This window comes from Lytechinus pictus, chromosome 7, assembly GCF_037042905.1.
Source record: "Lytechinus pictus isolate F3 Inbred chromosome 7, Lp3.0, whole genome shotgun sequence".
NCBI classification, from domain to species: Eukaryota; Metazoa; Echinodermata; class Echinoidea; order Temnopleuroida; family Toxopneustidae; genus Lytechinus; species Lytechinus pictus.
This window is the reverse complement of record NC_087251.1, coordinates 23,171,230-23,189,310: the sequence shown is the minus strand read 5'-3', so window position 1 is coordinate 23,189,310 and position 18,081 is coordinate 23,171,230. Positions and strand designations below refer to the sequence as shown.

General features: G+C 35.6%; 1 protein-coding gene across 1 annotated transcript in view; it reads right to left on the bottom strand.

The window, feature by feature from the left end:
* LOC129265374 (sodium/potassium/calcium exchanger 3-like) overlaps positions 1–15,914 on the bottom strand; it is a 40,643-nt gene extending 24,729 nt beyond the window's left edge. Inside the window, exons 1-2 of the mRNA XM_054903374.2 lie at positions 15,720–15,914; positions 2,604–2,680 (exon numbers count right to left, since the gene is read on the bottom strand). Coding sequence (XP_054759349.2) covers positions 2,604–2,680; positions 15,720–15,783 — 141 coding nt within the window. The 5' untranslated portion in view covers positions 15,784–15,914. The remainder of the gene's footprint in view (positions 1–2,603; positions 2,681–15,719) is intronic.
* Between the last annotated feature and the right edge of the window lie 2,167 nt (positions 15,915–18,081).

Sequence of the window (18,081 nt, the reverse complement as noted above, 5' to 3'; positions counted from 1 at the left end):
GTTGTTATCAGTGTGTTCCAAATTTAGAATCAAAATATCATTCTAATCAGAGGACATACATTTATATATTTTTCTTTTGCAAGAATGAATGTTTATACTTTTCTTGCAACTCACCTCAAAATCGTGAATAGAAATAGGACAGGGAGGAAAATGGTGAAATAAAAAGCTCTGACGGATATTATAACGGAATTGCTCTTCATTTCCGACCAGACCACAAATTCTAGGTAATGTTAATGGTAGTAATTCACATTCTTCATCATTATCTTTATTACAGTTAAGTAAAATTAATTTCATTTAATAGGTGACCTTGGAAACTTTGGAGTTGACGGGTAAGGAGGCGCGATAGCTCAGTCGGTAGAGCGGGGGACTCGTATTCCGGTGACCCGGGTTCGATTCCCACTTGGTGCGCTTGTGCCCTTTGGTAAGGCATTAATCCTCAGTACCAGGTCCTTCGGGGGGGACCTTAAGCCGTCGGTCCTCTGGTTGCTTGCTTACAAGCATTCATGCTTTCTTAGCAATCAGGTAAAAAAATCACCACCAATCAATCAAAAAAAATAAATAAATAAATCAAGGACACAGCCTGGCCCGTGAAACAATACTATTCACAATGATTCAGTGGTCAATTTCAGATAAAAAGTCATACGTTAAAGTTGTTGCTGTCATTTCAATTAATATCATAATTCAATAACATCATGTTTTGGGATGTATTAAAAATCTTAGAAATTCTTCCTTAAAAATATTATTAGCTTGATAGCATAATTGTGGCATAACCTAAACCTGAACTAAAACCTGTGTATAGTTACCTCATTGAAACATCAGAAGACCTTCTTGACGAGCGCATGAAATCCATTTCAATACAGTGTAAAGTCTTAAATGATATTCTGAGAAAATATTTTGGATTCAAACATTAAAAACAACCTCGCCTGAGCACTAAGCTGTATTGTAAATTCATCTGTTGGGAAGTTGATGCAATTTAGTAGGTAATGCAATGCCTGAGGTCTTAATAATGTGGAATCGTTCAGATCCTCCTGTCGACCTGATGCATCCTGTAAATTTGTTTTTATTTCATATATCACCTTCAGGGTCGACATTTCCCAATATAAAAATATAATCCGTAGTTAGAGTTTTCATGGAAAAAAGTTCTTGGATTGTATACAGGGCACCAGATAAATACATCATATTTATCCATCTTGAAAAACTTGAAATTCATTATTTGTTTATTTTTATGTTTTATGTGTGTTATAAAATTAATTGGAGAGATGCCGAACGCCTTGCCGAACACTTAACATTTCGACCTTGAGCGCTTTCAGTCGAAAAGCTGTGGAATACTTTTTAAGGTCGAACTTTGATTCACAAATTCTTAAGAGTTTTTTTGGGTAAACTTAGTTCCATGTTGAGATAAACTCAAAACAAGTATAAATCACAGGCTTAGGTAAGTTGCTAATACAAATCAATAGGCGAGGTTAGTTTCAACGTTGGTTTTTATATTCATTCAAGATATGTAGAAATGAGGCCATTAATCTATCGGATATGCCAAACACGTTTCTTATGGACTTAATGTATGTTTCGATTAAGTTTACAGCAGCCTTTAGACAAGTTAGAGCAATCCGGTAAACCTAAACACCGATCAATCAAGGTATTGGAATGCCAAATAAGCAGTATGACATTTCATTGACTACCCGATAAATATTGACCCCCCCATTCAAGAAGTTCAAAGAACTCGTACAAACCCCGTACATCACGCCAATAAATTCATCATTCTCACTGCCATAGTTGAAACAGCAAACAATTGCAATTCATGAAGATGGAGGTAATCATATAAGACAATTTCGTGTGGAGACACACACGCAGAGGCATGATTAGGTCACGTGATACACCCATGACCTAACATTAGGGTTGGATATGAAATGTCACACGTGTTTGCGTCGTTAGAATGTGACGTTACCGGTACGGCCTGCAGTCAATCAATTTAGATTTCTAGGAGGATGAGATTGGTACATCTAGTCATTTGGTTTCATTACGGTTTCTGGTGTCAATTGACTTTAGTCGTTTGATCCCTTACTTCATTAAAGATCCAATCTGGTAGATCACTTGAACGTAATGCCAATGTCTTCTTGACATTCGTACGCGTCGGTAACAGACTAAACATGCTTCAACCAACAATTACATTGCAAACATATGTTGATCTAATCTGGAAAGCAAATCATCTCTGGTTCTACGAATACCGAACGGAAGATGAAACATCTAAGAACCAACAAGAAATATACTGTCTGAAAACGACACACAATTTTATTTTCGCTCTGTAAATAGTACTTAAGTAATAACCTTAGTAATTAAAGTTATATAACTCAAAGCAATTCAGAGAACATGGAATAAATCATATTTCTGAAATTATTGATGCTCTAACCATAGAGAATTTTCCATACATATATTAAAGTTTTATGAGCAATTGATGTGGACTCAAAAAATAAACAAATATTCGCAGCTTTTATCAGCAGTGATTTGAAGAAAAAAAATTTACCTTATACTCATAATATCTACCAATATAAGAATATATCTATGTATAAACTATAATTTTACTAAAAGAACAAATGTATACTTACACATAATGCATGTAAAATAAAAGCTCCCTTTTCTCGTTGTTCTTCTGTGAAAAGATCCCCAGGGAATTCCTCAATAGCTGGAAAATACAAGAAAAAGAATTATTAAAAGCCATTTGTGCTTTAAACATTACGACTGAATTTTTTTTGTGACAGCAATTTTGGGAAACAAAGATAAAATGCAAATAGTTTTATTTATTTTGATAAAGGTTTCAACTTTTCTTAGACATATTGGATGCCATTTCATCACGTATATTCAATTCACTTTTTAGCTCATACCATTAACCATTACAAACTCACCCATAAATATAGACATAACTAATATCTTGTAATTGTGTGAAAGCAACTGAAAAGGGGATTGAAACATCCGATGGCCCTTCCAGAGGTCAATGCATGCCCTCATTCATAGTCAGTAATGATTTTTCATGTCTTCAAAAGTGAACTAAAAGAAGGTAGACTCTTTCCTTTTTAATAAAACTCATTATGTCTCAAGAGAAACCGCATTACAAGAGAATATGCTTCAGTGCATGCAATATTTACTTATCGGAATGTAAATTTATTTGATAAATTTTGAGTAACTGCTGTGGCTTGATGTGTCGATGATTTTGATCAAAGAAGAAAACCCTATGACGCACATAAAGTAGCATGGGGTCAAACCTGGAACTATTTTATCAGTTTATTTCGTACTTTGTCACCGAGATCACTCACAGAGCATGCAATCATACATTAGAGACCTCCCAACAAAGATATAACCATCACTCTGATCACTTTGGGCCAAGATAATACGTTTGGAATGACGTACATGTATGTGTACCATTTATAGAACGATTGCTGTGTATCCACACATGGTTATTTTAGACTATAGAGAGTAAAGTCAATCTATGTTCTCAAGACACACGAAATGGTATCTGAAGAATAACAATTTTGCCTGTCAGAATGAAAACGTGTTTACATATTCGGTGAAGTAACTTCATACTGACACCTATGACTATCTTCATCAGACTAGAGCTGCCATGTGAGCTAATCCCATACGCATGGATACCTACTTCAATCAGAGATGGTTTTGATGAACGACTATAAGAATCGTATGCCTTCTGAGCCCCGTTGTATAAAAGTTACTACTATAGTAACTTTGTCATCCAGTGGTAACTACCATGGTAACAATGCTCATCAGCCAATCAAAACCAAGGATTCCATGAAAGTTACCATTGGATGGCAAAGTTACCAAGATAATAACTTTTATGCAACGGAACCCTTGATCACTCATCACTCAGAACTGTCATTCCTCTCCCAGAGATTTGGGCTCGGAGAAAAATATGCATCCAAAGACTGACGGTGATAAACAATATGACCAATTTTCTAGCATTCATATACCGCGCTTCAATCCCTGTGCTTCCATTTTTTTTTTTTAGTTCAAATGGTTCCCATGACGTGTCTGACTAGACTTGTTATTTATTTTCTTTTTTCTTTTTCTTGATCATGAATGTGATATATGATCTTCATTAGATGTTGAAGTAACGTAAGCTTTCTCCTACTAAACAAAGCAATATTAAAGTGGGGCCCACAATCCGATCCCGAAGCCTAACTGTCAATGTTTCAACCAATAATTGTTTAACTGCATTAACTTAAAACAACCGAAATTTGAGTGTACATAGTGTCATCTTTTCGGATTGATTGATTTTCATAGTATACAAATGTAACAGAGTTCACCGCCTTTGTAAACCGATATCACTCCGACAGGTTTGCCTGCAGGCCAATAAATATACCACAAGCCATTTCTATCTGCTGCGTAGAGAATGTTGACCCATTAGGAATTCTAATAAATCTAAATTTTCTTTTGATTAGTTTGTACTCAGCCCATCAAAGGTGGTATGTAATGCGAAATTAATCTTGACCAAATTTATGAATGACCGAGGCGTATATAGGCTAATCTAAGAGTATGGCGGGGGTGCAATCAGGTGGGCCAATTACCTCATCTTCGTCCGCTATATTACACAGTGTAAAGCTTTGTAGACTAAATGATCATTGTCAGCGTGCGGGTGTCCCATACCTTTCCTTTTGATATATATCATCATGACTGCACCCTTTTCGCTTGACACCCCACCCCCTCCCCATCTAAGGCATACCGCAGAGGTCACGATAGAAACTTGACACACAAGCCATGCCCCACAGCTGGAGCCGCTGACCCAAGCTTGACTTTCCTTATTACTAACAGTTCATTACCGCTTCCAACAATGAAATGATATCTACTCCTGACGAGATTAGCGGGAAAGCGGGAGTAGGGGGGGGTAGCGGAATCATTTTATGATTACATCACCGAATGGTTCAGTAGTGTAGCTCTCGCTTATTTATGTATTTATCTTTTTACTATTGTATTTCTATATTTATATATGTTTTTATCATGTACAGTAACTTTTGTTGTATGTCCTGGACCCCAGGGAAAGACAGCGTGGTTATATTGACAAAGCTAAGTGGGTTTATCCAGCCATTTCGCTTTATTTTTATGTACATACAGTTACCTTGCATTGTTTTTAACATTGTGATATGGAAAATAAATACCAATATAAATTTTATCTATTATTCATTTATATATTCTATTTGTTTATTGATTTATTCATGGTGTATCTTTATATTTGTTTATTTATCAATTTATGTATTTATTTTATTACTTAATTCTTTGTCTATTGATTCATTTATCAATTTCTTTATGATTTTTATTTCTATTCATCTGTCTCTGCTTATTAATTTGTTTCTTTTAATTGCATCTCTATCGCATTTTTTTTAGGTTATCTCACTGAGAATAAATCAGTCCTCCATTAGGTTTTTTTCTCATTTCTCAACATCGTTAGAATTACAATGACATTGACAGAGCACCTCCAAAAAATGATGTAAACCTTTCACCTATGTCACATGAAAAAGCATTTTCATCATAGCCGTTTTTCGGTAATAAATGATTATTTATATTAATTTCGTTAACGAGAAATATGGCATGTAATGATAATGTTCGGCGGACTCAGTAAAAAAGTGTAAAATAAAATATACCAGATATTCAATAAAAAAAACAGTTTGGACGTTCTACAGCCCCTCAGCCCTCTCACATTCCGTTACGAAAACCGAACAGTATATGCCATTAGATTTAGTTCATCATTCAGCATGCTCTGACTATGTATTAATGCCACCAATCAACGTCCTCTGCATTTGCCTGTGCATAAATGTTTATTCATCCTTTCACTTAAGCAAAGTCCCTGGTATTTTGAATAACACATAATAAAGAATATTTTTAACCCACACATGACATACCGAATGCCACATAATGATACCAACAACGAACTTGATAGATGCTAGCGAGACCGACGAAGGTAAGCCTCCTTGGCTACACAGTGTCCCTCGGTAAAAATGTAGGAGGGGGCGTTCTCAAAAGTGGTTTTCCAGTGGATTAACGCCTACGTGTGAAATATAATTGACAATATTGCACATCACAAGGTGTATAGATCTTTACCCAAAAAAAATCCCGCAAAACATCCCAGCAAGCAAAGGAACGCATTTAGAAAATTAAGTATTGACATTCAAATAAAACACCATATTTCAGCAATGAATGAAACAAGGATGTGTGGATTGTGAATATCCACAGAGCTTGAAATTAAAAGAGCAAACACATTATTTACCATTTAACCCCGTTTGTTTAGAAATTACAGGTTTAAACAACTCTTTTCCCTCTAAATATGCGAGCTAAGATAACAAATCAATGGGAAATTCTGACTTGTAATAGCAAACGTGACACCCCAATTAGAGTCTTGGTTTCCGAATTATGTTTGCTCACGCCCTTGTTGTTGAAGAGCTGTACAAAGATTTATGAGTGAACTGAGATGTTGCTCTTCTTCGCTTGGTCGATTGGCGAAAAGAGTTGGGTACTATTCTCTTCACGATAAAGCATGATAGAAGAAAATGAATACCGCATTTTCGTTTCACCTCAAGGGCATACATGGTTACACAAAGGATGAATGTTCTAACACACTGTAATATCATATTCGATCTTTTTCTTATTTGCATTATAGATTCATAATTGTCAATAAATTAACGCTTGAAGTCCTTGACTTGACGAAGTATGGTCCGCTTGATTGCCTGGTTTCAGCGATCTCGAATCCATCCAGTACAGCGTGACGGATTGACTGAAATGTGCTCAGTTAAATAGAATCTTGTACCCCTTTCATAAACCCAATTATGCGGCTAATAGCAGCATAAGTTTATCGTAAAATCGGAGGACCAGAGTTATCCGCATTATTTTGATGCTGCAATTATCCGCATAATAGCGGCATCGGGTCCAGATTTTGACTTTATGAACGCATTTCCAAAGTAATGCGGATAATTGCCATGGTGCGGTCACAAGGTCACCCTTTTCCAACACAACCGCATCGGAGGGGGTGTGTGCGGTTGCCATGACGATTATCCGCCTTTTTCAGGACGGGCGCTCGTAAAAATAGTGCGGATTATTTTCGGAGTTTGTGAACGCAATTTACATTGAATTATCCTCATTACTCTTAGGCGGCTAATTGGAGGATGGGTTTATGAAAGGGGTATTGGTCATGCTGTAAGGACACTTAGCTGAACACTACCCATAATATCATTTATCGCACATCTAAAAGGTCTTTACCCAGACACTTATGTTTTGCCTCTTTCCGATGTTTTGTTTTGTTTTGACATTGTTCGTTCCGGCATCTATTGGAATACCCTAAATAGAGCAAAGATGCAATAAAAAGAAATATACCCAGCATTAAAAAAACCCACTGGCACTGCAGTAATGCTGTGCTATTCTGTCGAGTCAAAATTAGCTCGAAATAAGATAAATTTATGAAGGTTGAGATGATTATGACAAATCAAACAGTAAATCCCTGTTTATGGATGCGGGAGATTATTCCCAATTGTGTGGGTGTTTGTGCGAGTGTGTTGAGAAAGTGTATCTATATAATACGTGATTATGAACGTCTGGGCCGACCATGGACATGTGCCTTCACGCCTTACTGCCTTACACTTCATCCCAGAGAACATGTGTTTTATACTTTAATCAAACATGGTATTGAAGCAAAAACAAAATGTGTGTGTGTGTCTAGCCATATAGATTATAGATGTCAGAGCCAAGTAGATTATAATACTACTAATAATAATGAGAATAATAGTAATAATAACGCTTTATACGGGTGTTTCAAAGCGCACTGTCCGACTTAACTCACCTCCACTATTTCCAAACATTAGAAGTATTGTGGCGTGTTCTTACATGGAGTCTAAGCTATTAACTTTTCAAGAGATTCTTAGACATTGTCACCTTCGTATCATATTATGTTACCGTCAGATGGTGATGTTCTCATGAGATATCACATTGTTCTATAATTTTGGCGAAAAAATAGTTTGTTTTTGTAATTTCACATAAAATAACATACAATAAAAAAGAAGGCTTCAAACATAATTATACGCCTTACTAATCTGCATTCAAAAGTATGTTGCAGTAATGAGAGTTTTTTTATCGTCATGCAAAACTGCCAAATTTCGTAACATTGTTATATCTAATGCTTTTGATTTTGTTAAAGATGTTCCTGTTTTGGTAGTATGATTTCACTCTGTTGCAGGGGCGGCGCAAAGGTATTTTAATGAAAAGTGGCAAGACGACCCCAACAGAAGTAATTTACTCTCGATGGCATTAAGGGATTCGCATATTCCTACAGCAAAGTGCTCTTTTTTCAATTCATTTTTTTTCTTCTTTTCTATTTTAAACCGTTAACCCCCCCCCCCCCGACATTTCTTTCACCACTTGGAAAATGATGTGGGTGGTCATAAGGCTGTGCATGCTCTATGTATTCAAAATAGTTTGATATCAGGGTGGGTACCCCCTTACAAAGATCAACCATAGAGGGGGGTGGAATATGCATCAGCGCATCTTTCTCTTTCGCACAATTCCAAGTGACGGATAATCAAAGACCAATAGAATGAGAGAAAAAAAAAACTGTGTTCTTTCTTCCTTCGAACAAAATCCAAATGTCAACAGAAATGAGACGAGGTACCGACTTCATTTTACCATCCTTGAGGCTTAAGGAACTACGGGCAATAGAACAAATTCGATTTATTACAGCAATTTCACGCTTCTATTTGCAGCTCTTCGTATGGCTACCGACGATTTAATCTTTCGACATCATTCTTAATTACACTATCTATGAATGAGTAAAATATAATTTACATGTTTTTATTACAAATGCAAGACACTTGGTCCCCTATTCTAACAGCCAGCAATTTAATCATGCTTCAATACTATTAGGTTTGGTGGCTTTCTTTTGGGAAATGCCTATTCTTTCGTATATTTCCATGCGTGTGTGTGTGTGTGTGTGGGGGGGGGGGGGGGTAAAGGCTCAGCACGATTTAAAGGTGCATTTTCTCTTTTTTTCTTTTCATACCAGTAAATTATTAATGTCAATATATTTTCTATATAATGTCTATATCAATATAGACAGGATTCATATGAGAAAAGACTTTTTATTTTATTTCAACGATGGGATTTGTTTTGTCTCAAAAGTATAGATCATTACAGTTCGTCATTTTAAAGATGAAACTAATGAAACGGGACATAATTTTGATTCATGAACATGTAACAGAATTCCAGGGATAACGACAATAAATATTTGCTTAAATGGAGTAATAACCAAAGTCTTTAAACAATTATTTTGACAAACACACGTCTTGCAGTGTACAGTCATGTACGTCGGACTACTTATGAAATCGAATTGAAAATAGTGAATGAATTAAACATGCAATAACCGAGTCATGTGCTTAGTATCAAGAAATAAGAGGGTGTACCACAAGAAACCAGCAGATGAGGAAACTAACCACTCAAAGAGGTCCCCAGGAAAATAGTAGTCACGTGACTATTTGTACCGATTGTATGCAATGTCACGGCCAAATCCAGGGTATTGCTACCCCCTGTGGTCATGCGCAGTGCGCTCACCACTTGACTATTATATAGCCCACGGAGAAAAAAAAAAGAGAATGATAAAGTGAGTAGCAAATGCTAGTTATACTGCCTCCACACGTATATTAACTTGTTTTTCATACTGCCTACCTCAAAATTTGAAACAAATTTCCTTATGATATTTATCAAATTGAACGCGTTTCATTTTCTTCTAACAATGTTCATTGATCTGGCATGCCATTATCGTTCTTATCATAGTGATGAGAGACGCAAGGTCTACATAATAATATTGTATGAAAGTAAAGTTTAACATAATGCATGAATGATAGTGATATTATAACTATTTTTATTTTACATCCAGACGGCGCCTTTAAAGATTACCCCGGTCATCAAATTCTTTCTTGCCATAAACGATTTGGTTTTTTTTCCCCAATGTAAACTTGTTTCCCCATTCACGTTATTCTACCATTTAACATCTGGGTGGAGAGAGGCAAAGTGAAGGAACGCATTGTTGAGGATGGATACATTATATATTAATCACAAAATGCCCCTTTGAGGAGCATTTCACTTGTTTTGATTCAGCCGATTATGAAGGGAATGAATTTTTAAATAAAAATGAAAACAGACTCTCTCCAAAGATATTATCTGGTCAATGTTCTGATATTATTTAAATTGTGAAAGTGTATATAGCGTAAATTTTTAAGATGTTTTCTTATATACCGCTTTTTCCTCATGCATCGGTTATAAATTCACGCACGATTGCATTGTGTAACTACTATGTCTGTAGGTCATCCCAATCTTTCACAGTTCAATGCATTCTTGCAACCCCTTGTACTGATTTACCTGTCCCTGATACAAATGCGTATTTCCTTTGATTCAATTCCAGCTACAGTTCCACGAAAGACAGAATCAGCATTTCCACTGATCCCAACATGCTTATTCAGGAAGGTGTGGTAATGGTTCGTGAGCTCCAGGCTTTATGGCGTAACGGCCCCTCGGTGCGTAACCTCCAGCGGAGATGCTGAGAGGTTGGTCAGAACATTGGTTTTTGGAGAATATTGGCTGAATATATTTCCATGCATTTGATGGCCAAATTATCAAATGATTTAATATAAACGGAGCAACAATTAAAAAAATGTGACCATGTGACCAGAGGATAAACTTAAAAAAAAACGACCATGTATTGGGTGATTTATAAACTAAACTGAACCAAAAATAAAAACCCTACCGCCTTCCATGTCATAAATTCTTTAGTTTTAAAGCAAAATTGTTGTTGGTGAATGTTAATATAACTCCTCTCTGAAAAAGATTGGACAATATTACATTCATGTGAGCATATATGAAATGGCAAAGACAATGATCACACTGAAAAAACCCCGGTGTTGATTTAACACAAGCCCAGAATCTATATATGTCCACACCAGAGAAGTGTTAAACACCACCAGTTTGGTTTTGGTCAAACACCAGATATGTCTTTATACAACAACAATTAGTATTAAAACAGCATCAGTTTGATTCCAAACTGGTGTTGTTTCAATACTTTTCTGGTGTGTACATATATAGCTTCCGGACTGGTGTTAAATCAACACCGGAATTTTTGCAGTGCATATTTTGTATTCTATGTACAGAATTGGGTACTGCTTGTAGACGATTAGATCATGATCGGTGATACCAAACGGAAAGTAAGTCAAGCAGAGCGGGTGTAGACTATGTAGATATTTACCGATCAAACTTATTTTTGATCAATTACTCAAGAAATGTACAACATTCCATCTACTTTATACTACTCAAAACATTTAGTTTAAAAACCAATTTTATAGTAAGAGTTAACTAAGTGTTAATTTGGGCTTCTAACTTTTTAAATATCTTAATGAGATTGTGTCAAAAACCTTTTTCAAACCAATAGTTACTTTTTCTTTACATAATTTACCGGGGACAGTTTGATTGCTATTCCCCCCCCCCCCCATTTGATCAAAGAACTTGAAAAAAAACATTGAAAATCTGAAAAAATATATACATATTATGGACATTGTCAGCCACAATAAGTCTTTTGATTTTTGTTAATGATCAACAAATGCGAAATTAAAAGGCTAAAAGATAATAACACTCTCCCATTAGATCAAATATTAAAAAATAATGTTGATATTTTTCATGTATTTCATGAAGTAAATAAATGAAGTATTTTTAACCTTCACTAATAAAACAAATGAAAGCTGAATACATTGTTGCATAAAAAACACGAAATTAATAACATTATTCTGTCGGGATTTCTCCTGCGACATCGTTTTCATTCGATAGATTTTAACAGAAATCACAAAGCGAATACTAATCATGTAATCGTGACCTTCATGAAACAACCACCAATAGCATAATATATAAGAATCGTATTTTATACATCTTTGAAACAAATTTCACCAATCAATTCACACGCCGCAAGCTGAGATGGGAATTTTCTTCTATTTTTTCTCGACTCCATTAAATCTACCCAATAATCATGACATTTAAATCGGTTTTTTTTTTCTCATCCAATAAATTCACCACCGTAGGCGGATGTATTAGGTGAATTTTAAAAGTCATCTCAGTATTTTCTTACAGAAATAAGTAGCTCTTATTTATTTTCTTCATCAGTACCTGAAAATACTGTTTAAAACTTTGCGAAAAATAGCCATGGTACGATGAACCATCGCCAAAATAATTGTTGCTCTTATCGTCACCTTTAAGTCTTTATTATCATCATTGTTTCATTATTTTTCTTTATTTCGTCTTAATAATTCTGGGATCTAAAATAATAAGTTGCGTTTATCTTTCAAACTAAAATGGTTCCAGTGTTTCAGATATAAACTTTAAACTTTATTGTTTTAGAGTGTTGACGGTAGTATTTTTTATTCGGATTATTCAAAAGCACTTTTAATTACAAATATTTATCTTGCACATTTTATCTCTGCTGGCTTACATTTATCAATAAAATATTGCAAATGTGTATGTAAAAATGAAAAAAACAATATGCAGATAAACTCTGATCAAAGCGAATAAACAGAGAATACAAACCTGGATGGGAATCAAATGAAGAGACAATGGATTAATCGATATAAAAAAAGAAAGAGAAAAAAGGGGACTTATAATATATGATAGATACAGAAAATTACTTTATGGGTAAAAAAAGGTTTACCCAATATTGAGTAAAATGGGAACATGCATGTTGGTAGGGTTAAAAAAAAAAACCGAAATGTTGCATTGAAATAGCCAAATATGGGGTACAAAAAATACCCAGCAAACATGCATGTTCCCTTTCTACCCAATATTGGGTAACATTTTACTCAGTGTTTTTAGAGTGTGAAAACGGGGAGAAATGATCGAGAAATAGTACATGCACGGGGAAGAGGAAGTAGGTATGAATTGACTATTTAGCTAAAACCCAATAATTTCTAACCCTTAAGGTTTGTTTTCCTACAACCATTGTTACTTAAAAATTGTTACTTAAATAGGGGAAAACCATATCATTTGTTTCAAATCACAGTGCAGTGTTCCTCTTTTGCTTTCACTGATGAAATCCCTATTATATTACCCTGGGGTTTCTTAGAATAGAACATCAGCTGTTTCCCCTGGATTCTCCCCATGTTCACTTCACATCACGTGACGTTGTTGTTAGTGATTCGTTCACGTGCGAATGATTGATGTTCAAATTCATCCAGGGATGATGTATGTAAAGCTTCATTTCAAGGGATTATTTTTTTTCTTTGACGCAGCAATGTACACAGGAAGCTTGGAATAATAAACGATACTGCAATTAATAAAGACTCGTGATGGAGACGGAATCTTGACAAACCATTCGTCTTCATTTTTCTTAGATCGTCACAGCACTAAGCACTTTGCTACAGTGATTAGGGACTATAAATTTTTTTGAAAATTAGGACTGTATTTGGGAACGGTAAATGACAATAACAAAATTAAAACAGGCAGCTGGAACAGTGTGTTCCCTCACAGTCTCATTGAGTTACCACATGTTGTTAGTTCATGATATAGTGGTAAAGGTATCTTCTGTACAAAATACCACTTTCTTCCACCATAAATTCCGAAAATGCTTAAGTTCACTTACATAGTGTTCATCTTGAAAGCCCATTCTCAGAACTCACGGTAACATGGATTAAAGATTCTTTTCTTTAAAAAATTGTACATCTATTTTTTTCTAAATACATAGGCTACATAAGAGTAATCAATCTTTTCAGCTAATCAATTTAGTTCTCACTCCATTTTCCTGTTACTGACTGACCTTTGTTTAAAATACGATTTTTAGTCCTACAACTCCCCATTCCTATCGTACATAGATTCAATTCTCATAAACAAAAATGTAATCACTTTAAAATGCTCACTTCAAATCTATCCTCTTTCTCTCTAAGCAATCCCTTGAGAGGAAATCCTTTAAAGGAAACATTACTGAAGAGAAAACACAGTTTCGTGTGCCATTGTTTGCAATGGCTTGCCCTCTGTGCTTGTACATCCTCTTTATTCTGTTTGCGCAGGAAAATGGCGGCCATATCAGATTACAGGTGAACGGTGATCTGAACTTTTCAGGCTCGTCTTGAGAAGATATGAACATACTGGTGGATATTTTGAACTATGGTTAAAGTAAAGCAATGATCTGGTCTGCGTTACAATTATGGGAAGCCGTATTTTCTTTGCATTGTACATATGTCATATGTTTACTGTATTAATTTTCCATGCTTTATTCGTGCAGAGAGACTATTGCATTTATCATTGACATACAATGTTTATTTGAATATCAAACTTGAATAAGCTCCTATCGACTTGAAAAAAAAGGGTCGCATTTTACCATCCAGCAGTACGAAGAAATTGAAAATGAGCCAGCGGGTCTGCCATCTAGTAAAAGTATCGTGCCATCTTATGCTACGTTCCTGCATCTTTATCCTACAACATTAGTTTTAGGACGATGACTTCATCAAAATACTGAAAACCGCGTTTAGAATTTGTATAGGGTTGATGAATAAGACATCATCGACTTCCAGAGAAATAATCAAGGTTTGATCAAGTGTTCTTTGACAAATAATACGAACAACATAGGAACATTAAAAAAATATGAATGTGAAAGAGGATGAGCCTTAGGATAGAGGTTGTAAATGAGTTAATGTGTCAGACTTGTCAGGAAGTGAAATACAGATAAGGATCTGCAATCGATGGCTAGAAAGAAAGCCTGTGTAGACAGTAGATGGAGGGATTGATAGGCAAACGTGAGGGAAAGATAAGCTAAACAAAACTCAAACAAAAACAAATATCTGTAAGCCTTAGATAAAGAGATACAGGAGGAGGCGTAAATTGAGTGATAGAGGTAGAATAAAGTCGACATTTACAAACGATTAAGCAACTAAATTCCTTATATTACTCCAAGAGTAACACCCTGACAGCAACAATCATTAATTTGGAAATGCGATGACGAGTGCGCAATCATGTGACATCGGAGCTTTACTGTTCCGGAGGGATAGCGAATAAAGATGACCCGATAATAAAACACCATCCTCCGGCATCCGGCTTGGGAGATGCTATGAAATGTTAAAGGCTCATCCTTGTTTCAACTCCGTTAAAAATGCGGCATCTGTATAAATATCGTTAACCCCAGTCTTCTCCACTCGCGTAATATGAATTTAGGTTTCGTAATGAACGTGATTTTATTCCACCAATGATTAAGTTTCCTGCTTTAGTTTTATGCACCTGCTTTAACACGAATAAGTGAGTAACGTATTCATATGAAGCCATACGTCATTCGTCTGATAGTTCACTATTTTTTACCGTACTAGAATAATCAAACTGGCTAGATTACCCTTCTCTCTCCCTATGTACGTATGTGTGTAGGGGTGTGTGTATGTGAGAGGGTGTGTGTCGATTTTAATATCTACATAAAATACAGCAATTCGGCATTTATTATTTCTGATAACTGAAAAATAAAATACATTACAACTTTGGACATTGTGCTAGTATACAGTGAACAACTTGCCATTTTTTTTACAGTTTCGTTATCCTTCAAAATAATAACGGCTACAAAATTATGAGAACAGCTACGCTCATTGCGGTATTCACAAGTTGTGATAAAAAACCCCTCATAACACAATTTATCATAATTATATTTAAAAGTATGTTTTTACTAAATGGCTTACTTGAAGGCGTACAGTTCATCTCCACTTCGTGGACGCCGCTGGTAATATCGGTGAAATAGTCCATGCTAGGACTTGATGTTTCAGCAAGCAAACGACGCCGTAATCGACCACGTTGATCACCAGTTCCAACATCGTCATAAATCTTGAGCTCATCATTGGATGCGAAGGCAGCTCCGGCATGATGCCTGTTACCACCAACTGCAAAATAAAAAGGAGAAGTTTATGATATGTGTTGTTGTTCGAGCAGTATCTAAATTTCGGTTAAATTGTCTATAAACATGTGTTTCACAGCAATTGAAAAGGATGACTGACAATTCACTACCAAGGGGAAAACAATTACATTCTCACACTTCTGATTACAGAGATTTCAGATTCTGCCTTTATTTTCTTATTTATGTTCTATAGTATTATAAAGTACCGTCTTAAAGATAGAGGGCTTACAGATCGTGGTACCTTAAGGTTCCACCACCAAAAGTGAGAAAAAAGGAAGTCAATGAAAGAAGATGGTAAGATATTATGTTTTTTCGGAATACTATGTCAAAATCACAAAATTAAGTATTAAATTATAAAAAAAAGTCAAGGTTCTCGCTCGCACCGCCCTCTGGGGACTTTAAAGAATCTTTTGAGGATGCCCATTACCAAAGTCTGTGGGATTTTCAATGTAAAAGTTTAGTGATAAACCATTTATAGTGCTGAAAATTGTATTATGTTTCACACCAAAACTGGAAAAAATATATCAACGATGAAGCAACTGTAGATGGCTGCCTTTTATTTGAAGATAAGTATTTATGCATTTTGGATATATATTTGTACACAGGTACTGCCATGCATTGAAAATCATTCAGTTGACTTACGCGTATGAACAAGGGAGTCTATTGTTACTGGATAGAACCGTATATATTATAAAGGTAAGTTTAGAATAATAAGACAGTGAGGAAATATGAGCCTTAAGCAACGATCTCTACAAATAGCAGAGAGAAGTTATCTTTACAAACACATTCGCTATCTCTTTTTTTTTCTCAGATAAATAAAGAGGTTATGGATGTTGCGTCAATGCCGATGGCTACAATTTTCGGACTTCCCAAACAGAACCGCGTTTGCATTAATTACCAGCTAATTCAGAAGGCTGATTTTTCAAATGCAAATAATTTGAATGTGTTCGACAATTCAGGCCCAGAAAAATGCGTTGTGTTTTCTGTTTGCTACTTCTTCGACAACAGAAAGCAACATCTCTGATAAACCGCGTGATCCAGGTGCACAAACCAACGACATGATCAAAGCATTAGCTATTCCCCTGTTTTCAACAACACAAGGCAGGCAAAATCGAAGTAGTCAATCGATATCAGGCAAATCTCCTTCCATTAAATGTTTTCCACTGTGTCGCGTTCTTGAGGCTGAACGGACGGCAGTTCAGTCATGCTGAAAACATCAGCCTTTGAAAAGAAAGTTCCAACTAAGGGTATTTACACGTGATTTGCAGTTGGCTCGTTTTATTCTCAAAAAGGGGCAAGTTTGGTGAGAAGGAAAAGTACCAAGACCGTTTGACATTGACGAAAATTGTCTTTACATCATGGCATGTCAGAATGCACAGATTGTAATTCAATTTATTTTCATCATGAGTTGTAATAAATCAATTTATCTGGTCAAAAGAAGGATATTAGCAAAGAGATTATTAGTGGAACAAATATAATGACAATTCTCATCCGCATTATCCATTTTAAACAGAGTAGGAAGTACCGGACACCAAAGTAGAAAGCTAATTCTATGTCCTAGATCTGGGAAGTATCTAGGTCGATCTCCCACCTGATGAATTATTGATTGAAGGAAATATAGATTCGTGTTCGCAATGAGACCTTCAACTCAAATATCTTTACGGTTCTCCTGCCCATGCGAATATCCAGATGATCACGTTGGGGACGCACATTGTCCCCTCATACACGTTATATGTTTCTTGGTCTCGTGAATGAGAAAATGAAGCGTAAACAGCAAGAGTTTAATTTACTATTAGAAAAAAAAATGACTTCCAAATTTGTTATGGTTTCAGCACTTCATGAGAAAAACGTAACATCCAAAGTACTTTCAGACGGTGTTTTATACCTTTAAACGTTTCTGAGCTTTTGATTGATGTGAAGGTGTGCCTCGGAATGTGTTCTCTCTGATAAGGCTATTGGTAACGATAGAGAGTGGTAAGGGACAGAAAAGGGGTGAGTGATATAAAGAGAAAAGTCGAAGGAGAGAAGGGGAGAGAAAGAGGAACAGATAAATATTTATATTCAGCGATGTAGAGAGAAACGATATGTAAGAGAGATGGAAAGGGCAGAAAATTACATTATGTTTGATGTACACTGTTAGAAAATTTATC